The sequence below is a fragment of the Arachis duranensis genome, chromosome 3 (genome assembly GCF_000817695.3).
Source record: "Arachis duranensis cultivar V14167 chromosome 3, aradu.V14167.gnm2.J7QH, whole genome shotgun sequence".
NCBI lineage: Eukaryota > Viridiplantae > Streptophyta > Magnoliopsida > Fabales > Fabaceae > Arachis > Arachis duranensis.
In genome coordinates, this window is record NC_029774.3 from 120,963,043 (window position 1) to 120,970,859 (window position 7,817).

General features: G+C 34.9%; 1 protein-coding gene across 5 annotated transcripts; it reads left to right on the forward strand.

Annotated features, from left to right (window-relative positions):
- Positions 1-201: 201 nt before the first annotated feature.
- LOC107480737 (uncharacterized protein At4g18490) lies at positions 202-7,115 on the forward strand. Of its 5 annotated transcripts, XM_016100898.3 has the most exons (15): positions 202-364; positions 1,345-1,426; positions 1,944-2,070; positions 2,325-2,510; positions 2,643-3,416; positions 3,586-3,774; positions 3,863-3,979; positions 4,093-4,227; positions 4,756-4,950; positions 5,035-5,215; positions 5,614-5,675; positions 5,783-5,819; positions 5,973-6,134; positions 6,595-6,705; positions 6,799-7,115. In XM_016100898.3, exons 2-15 carry the CDS (start codon positions 1,366-1,368, stop codon positions 6,853-6,855), a joined length of 2,394 nt encoding a protein of 797 aa, XP_015956384.2. In that variant the 5' UTR covers positions 202-364; positions 1,345-1,365; the 3' UTR covers positions 6,856-7,115. The 5 variants fall into 5 exon arrangements, with proteins under 5 accessions (XP_015956384.2, XP_052115548.1, XP_020994709.1 ...); XM_052259588.1 differs by lacking the exon at positions 2,325-2,510; XM_021139050.2 differs by lacking the exons at positions 6,595-6,705; positions 6,799-7,115 and having other exon boundaries at positions 5,783-5,881; positions 5,973-6,117.
- Positions 7,116-7,817: the final 702 nt, after the last annotated feature.

Here is a 7,817-nt window from a genome sequence, read left to right on the forward strand (position 1 = left end):
TTTAACCATTTTTAACTATCAACTTTACAAAAAAAATAAAATTAATTACACGAGTTTTTACCACAATTTTATATATGTCATTTATTTTACCTCTTTTTCTCCCGCCTTCCCGTAGCAAAGACTTAGAAGCCGTTCATATTTAATGCTAATTCGAATGAACAGTTCAGTTTCCATGTTTTTCCTCTTCGGTCTTCACTCTTAACACTGTGAAGCTTCCCGTGTGGCCGCGTTCATTTTCTTTCGATCAAAACGCTACATTTTCTCGCATCTCTATTCTCATCACAGTAACCGAACGAATTCTCTCTTGCTGTCGATCGTCACTCTCACTCTGTTACGCAAATTGCAAATCTCTGCTTTCTCACAGGTTTCGTATCTTAACGCTTCCGTTTCCGCTTTGTCACCTAGCTTTCCTCGATCTGTCAATAACGCATATATTTTCTGCTGTGAATTGATCTCTTCGATTCTCACAAATTTCGTGTTTTCTGTTTACAATTTTCATAAATTTTGTTAGTTTTGGTGTCCGTGGAGTTATGCCAATGCCGGTAGATTCACTAGTCACAACTTCACTTGCGCTTGATTTATTGCTATTGCTAGTTCCTTTCTCTTTTTGACGAATTTTGAATTCCTTTGGTTATTTTCACTGCCTAATCAATTTGACTTTTAGTCAGAATTTTCATGGATCGCCAACGTTAATTGATTTCTCAATGTATTATTATATTTTATGCAATAGTTTATGGTATAATGGTATTTCACTACAGGATGCTAAGGAAGTGGTTTTTGGACTTTTTTGACGCCATTTACCACTTCCCTGTTAGCTTTCCATAGTACGATATCTGTAGTTAGCTTGTTCATAATATGCTTTTGACTACGACTAGGATACTTTGCAGTAATGTGAAAACTGTAAATATGAAACTATTTTCTCTATAATGTCAACTCTCAATTGTTATATCTTGTTATGTCTAATTTGGGAGGATTAACCAAAAGAGTGATGGACATCGTTCAAAGATGGTTCATATGGTGAAATGGTCAACTTTATTTTCTTTGTTTAATTCATCCTAAGTCCGTAGGATATCCTAATTTGCTGTTCTCTCTGGCCTATTATTCACTGTTAGTTGTTGGTAATGATTTGTATTTGCTTGACGAATAGCTAGTTTGTTATTCTTTGTTTTCATCATTGGAGGGCTGAAGCACTTGGTTTATTATTGGCCAGATATTTCCACCTGGATGTTTTCATTTATTTTTACATTCTTCCCATGTGAAGCATCTATGATAGCTAACGGCTTGCAGTCTGTCTTAAGGTTGTTGGATTTGACAAACACTTTTGTTACCTTTTTTGTTATTCAGAATTTTTGCCAGCCTCAAGCAATGGCAGAACAGAACAAGGAATCATCATCTGCAGATTCAAAAGATAAAGGTTCATTGCTAGGTAATATAAGTGAACTCTTCCTAGTATTTTTATATGGAAATTGAAACAATATTAGAATAAGAGGATGAAATAAATGATCTAGGAATTAATTACATTTACTTGTCATATTTACTAGTAAACTCTGTTTAAAATTAGTGTGTTTGTTGATAGTTCATAAAATTTAAGGAAGCATATCAATTCAATGAACTCAATTCTTCTAAGTATTTTTCTATTTCAAATTAAGAAAAAATATATCAGGTTTCTGCATACAAAATAGTACTGCAACAGATATCACCATTGCATTTGATCAGTTGCCAAGGATATGAAGTGAACATGGGTAGAATATACAAAGCAAGATAGAGTTCATCAGATTCAATAATAGTTCTGATGTATAGGACTTAAGTTCTTCACTGTTTCCATACGCAGCTTTTTGCACTTCATTAAGGATCTAACCTATTATATTATCAATGCAAGATTCTTAGAGATATTATGTTACATGAGTTTTCTTTTATCATTATACATTTTTCATTTCCGACAGATGATGACATTGGAAAGGAATTTCTTAGTTCATGGAAAACCATGTCAATGGCAGATGATGATACAATGGATTTTGGCTTTGACTCTATTCCTAAAGGGAAGAAAAAGACATTTGACTTTGAGAAACTGTGAGTCTTCTTGAATTTTAGAGTTTGATTTTGGCAAAGGGAACTATGAAGTCAAAGGATGCTGTTATTGGTTTCATTCTGAAACATCCTTCATTTTAAATGTTCCAGTTGACTGATAAGATGTTACACTTATACTAGAGAAAGGGTTATATGATACATTAAATTTTTTTATTTCACTAAAGGCAGGATATACATATATGCAACTGTGAATTAGTAGCACCTATTTATTTCTAAGAAATACTCTCTTGCTGTAGGGACATGAATTTTAATTTGGACGGTGATTTCGAAAACATATCATCATTTAAGATGGACATGTCTGACCTTGATTTTGCATGCACACCCAAAAAGTCTTCCCAGTCTAAGGACAAAAAAGGAGAATCTTCTGGTGGTGGAAAAGCAGGAAAACAAGATGCATTTAATTTCAGCTTTGATTTTAATGAGTAAGTAGCAAGGTACTCAAGACAATAATCATCTAATGTGGAACAATGTTATTGTTGGCTTCAGCTATGGTAGTGTGAGTGTTTTGAAGGTTCAAATGTATTATCATATTTACACGTCTTCTATTGACATAGGTTGGATAACTTCAATCTTGATCCAAGCTTAATAAAAAGAGATGCTTCTTCCAACAAGAACCTTAGGGAAAAAGTAGTTACAGCAGAAGAAAGTGACAATGCAGGTGCTAAAATGCCTAAAGCTAGCAATGATGAAAATGCTCATGCATCTACTGATAGCATGGCTATAAAACCACAGGCATCAGAGAGACTGGAAAAATTGAAAATTGAGACTTCAGTTGGTAACCTAGGGAATCTAGATTCTGGACTAGGTAGTTCTACATCCAAATTGTCATCCTTGGGTTCCATGGACGTTTCAATTGTGAACCACGCTTCAGATATAAATAAAATTGCAGAGACAGAAGAAATGGATAAAGAAAAATACTTGTGTGAGATGACAAAGTCGACAGAATCAATGCCTGTACAAGTTACCATTAAAGAGTCTTCCCAGTTAGTAGGTCAGAGTGATCCAGAGAAAGACATTATCCCAGAAGAGGTTAATGTTTCAGGTGAAAAACCAAAGGTTAATGATGAGGCAATATATATGGATTCTGATGGAGTTGACTTACATTTAGAGCATTCATCCCTGGTGCACAGCACTGGGTCAGATAATACCGTTGGAGAAAATCTAGGTAGCAGTACCCAAGGTGTAACAAATGACCCTCAACCTGAAAAGAGTGACAAAAGCCTTGAAGATACTGCTAAAAGTGATGCCCCAATGGAGACTTCATGTGACAATGACATCATAGAAAAGCAAAATTCAAGTTTGGAGTGTCAGTTGGCTCCAACAAGCAGGTCGAGATTATATCATTTTACTATCATGTCTATACCCATTCATTTCTTTTTGTGTTGTTAGCTTTGGTAAAACTCCTACTCTGTCGGACTCACAAGGACTTGGAATTAAAATGGTTATAGCTTTTATAGGTAAGCAGCATTTTTCACAATTCTTACACACTTGATACAGTAAATCCCTAGATTATAAAACCAAGCTGATGAAAGACAAAGAACTCCAAGGCACACAGTCAAATATAATCAGCAGGCCAGAGGATAAAAGCTCCATAAAACATCATGCATCAACAGCTGGGGCAAAGAGTATTACTTTTGGCTGCCAAAGAAATGGTGATATGAACCTGAGATCCATAACTCAGGCACGGTGCGTTATGCTTGCTAAAGCAATTATTTATTATCTTTTAAATGGTCAGTGTTTTTTATAGATATCTTTAAATTGGGAAGGGCTTCAGATCAAATAGCACGAGCTATGGTAGCAAATTGGCAATTGATTTACTCCCGGCTTCCAGCAAACTAATGAGACCATTGCTTGATAGCAAAGATGGTCTTAAAAGTGGTTGCAATATGAGGTGATATATATGTTCCTTGACTTATGTTATACATGTATTTACTTTCTATTTGCAAAAGTTAGGTTGCTACATGCCAGTAATGAATGTTACTGTCACTTCTGAATCATGAACAGGGAGGGAACATCGTCTGTTACGCCAAGTGCAGGCAGGTTAACTGGAAATGAGCAGTTGTTTCACCAAGAAGTAAATAAAAGCAAGGCTATATTTCCAGGAACTAGAACGTCGGCTAAGGATGTTAGTATATTGAAGTAAGGAGCTATTTTTCCTTTTGTGATATAACCGTCTTTGGTGGTAGTATACTGAAAATTCCAGAAAATATTTTGATGATAGGAGAGTATGTGCTAACCTACAGCACTGTGAATGAAACAGATCGAATTTGCCTATGCTTTTGGTTAAATATAATCAAAAGAAATGATATTTTCAAGCAAAAGAAATTAATCGAAGAATTTGGTCAATAAAGAATTAGCATATTGGAAGAGTTTGTAAATCTTCATATGATATGGAATCTTGTCTACGTGGTTCAGACTTCTGATATATATCTCCGCCTGATCTTTCACCAATGCATTAAAGAAGGGAAAAACTCTGAATATTTTATATTCAATTGTGATCTTTCTTGATAGATAATTTTCATGGTCCTCACCATGCATTTATTATCTTGATTTTCTCTATGTTAATGCTAGGGTAAATAAAGCTTAGTTAAATTCTCTACTTTGAGCTTTCAAGACATCCTGCAGAATTATTGTGCATGATCTGCTGCTATCTGTGGTGTTTTGTAGTTCTCAACTTAACCCTTCCTGCTTAGCTGAGAAGACAACTAGAAATGCTACACAGATGTCTGTAAATTCTCAAGCTGAAGTGTCAGCCAAGGAATCTTCTCAAAAATCAAGGATGAGTTCCATAGATGGAAGTAAACTTGCTTCTGTTAAAGCTTGCAAGATAACTCCACCTCTCTCTAGCTTGAAATCTTTAAGGTGTGATGCTGTGTTCTTTATTCTATCTGCTGCTCCCTTCGAAATCATGAAGGGACTTTGAGTGGGCTTTATTTGTTATCTTAGGAAAATTGAAGCTAGCAAGGTGCTACCAGCTAACATACACCAAAAAGAAGCAAACTCCAAAGTAAGCTCTGAACAAAGTTTGGAGATTCAGGGCGCTAAAGCATCAAAAGATCACCATCTTACTGATAGCGGTGGCAATCAAAAGCCTTTGACACCACTCTTGAAGAGGAAAACTATTGAGGTGGGACCCTTATTTTTCTGCTTTTTAACGGATAAAATAGGAGTTATGACTCAAATGATTTGACACCAGAAGCCCTATGTTGGATTTCTTTTTAACTTTCACATCTACGTATGCATTTTCTTACTATATTCTTTTACCTTTTTTAATTGATTTGGTATATCTTATGATTACTATTGTCTGCTACGTTTGGTGCATAGTTCTTCCCCTTGGTACTCACCCTCAATGGCATAACAAATCATTTTTTTCCCCAAAGGAAAGAAACTCAAAAGACAAATAATGTCAACTGTCAAAAGAAGTTCATGATTGCAGTACTCTAACCTTCTAAATAAGATTTTGTACCTTATGTGTTGAAGAAGTTAATCCCTTATTGAAATTCTTCGAATAATGCAATTGTGCAGGGTCTAGAAGCAGGTATGACCTCGTTGAGGTCCTTAAAGCGCCTCTCTCAGTCTCCTAGCAGGTCATAATGAACAAATTAATTGTTCTATATATTTTCTTTGTTACGGGGTAGTTCTTTTTCTTTTGTTGGTTCTTCTAGACAAGTAACACAGTTCTGAACATCTGCAGAAACTCCAAGGAATCCTTGGAAGAAGTTATTGAGCAGGTACATTTTAGGCATAATTTTATACGGCCTGTTTTCATATATTTGAGGATGAATGATATAATGTAAGGATACTTGGAGATACGTATTTAACCGTGACTGTGTAATACCAGTTTCTTTTCAGACATTACTCAGTTTTACTTTCATGGAAATTAGGTACAGAGTAAGCCGGCCAATTTAATCTGTCAGCACCCAAGCTTTGGACTTGAAAGTTCATCAGAGATTAAAGTGAAAGAAATCGAAGTAACTGATCCTATACTCATGGAAAATAACAGCAATGTTGGAAAGGCAGAAGCATGTATGAAGGAACTTGAAGATGTGAGTGATTCAAAATTCTACCATATTTTTTGTATGTCAATTTTATGGTTGCCCAGAAATTTGGTGGTTGTCTGAAAATTGAAAATGGGCTATTGTATTTCCTGAATAAAATAGCATGAAATATTTGTTAGCCATCTTAACAAAAACTGCATGTACTATATTTTACACATCAGAATTTTTGAGGAAACGTGCATCTTTTAAACAGGGCCATTCTTGTTCCTAAAGATACATTGCATGTGTTTCGGTGAGGAAATCAAATTATTCTTTGCACATAAACAAAATGATAGATTCATACACTTGCGAGTTACAACAATTCCGATCCATATCTGTCAACATATTTGATGGAAATGAATTAAACATTTCCATTCAAGCATTCATTATAATTAGAGCTTGGAATGAGGAAAAAAAATTACATTCGGTGGATTTATTTTTGAATCAGTTTTTTTTTCTTTTCTTTCAGATTTGTAACATGCTGAGAAAGAAGCACGAGGAAGCAAAAGAATTATTAGTTAGAGCCATTGTGAACAATAATAACTTGCTGATGCTTAATCATCCCATTTATGAAGAAGAAATATCCTTTATTCTCTTCTGCCATTTGCTACTTGTCAATAAATTGATTTATTACAGTTGGTAAAACTGGATATTTTTCTTAACTTTTGTGAACATTCGGAAGGTTCAGCAATTTGCTTCCCAATTGACGTCCAAGGGGATTCAAACATGATCAGCAGCAAAATGTTGCATTTGGAGGTCAGTATTCACACGAATCTACAAAAGTTTCTTGGTTGCTGTGAATTTTCTTCTTCAATATAACACTTGTCAGATTATTAATCATCATTTGAATTTAAGGACCGAATATCTGGACTAATTTTGGGCATTCCATAGAAAGAAATTTTAAAACATTTGCGATTTTGTGGGTTGTGTAACATGTGATTAGACATAACTTTGGTCCATTTGAGATTTTGAACATTTAAAAGAAGACGATTGCTGAGCATGCCTCAAGTCCATTGTGGCCCTAAATTGTCGTCTCGAAAGATTCCTCTGTCAGATTTTGACATTTTGTCTCGAGAATTAATGATGAAGTAGAATTAACTATTCTACGTACAAAGCTAAAATGTGGGCTCCATTGCAAAAATGAAGGGTGAAATATAACATTATCGACGTTAATCTACAATATTTCTCTCTTAACGTAGCATTGAAGCAGGGATCTGAGTTCTTAGGATAAAATAGAAAACAGTTAGGGATTATAAGATAATTTGCTTAAGAAAAAGAATATTCCAAACTACCGAGTTCTGAGAAACATGGCAAGGCTTCCTACATAATTGACCCTATTCAGTGGCCAATTTATTACCAAACTAGCTTTTACTTTTATAACTGTTATGAATATTAACGATTTGACCAAGGTTTCCTACCCAACAGTTTATCCAGTCTCTACGTTTAATTCTCCCTTCTAAATAACCAAGAAAGCAAGGATTCATGTTAGCTCCACGAATCCACGATAAATTTGCTGTATCCACCACCTCGACAATAGCTTTTGTCGCCTTTCTTTTTCTTTTCCACATACGACATAGATACACAATCATAAGGCAACAAATTGGCACTAAGGAGTTGAAGTTTTCTAGTTGACATTCGATCGAATACAACAATCTAACCTTTACGTATAAGACTCCAGGATACATCTTTTCA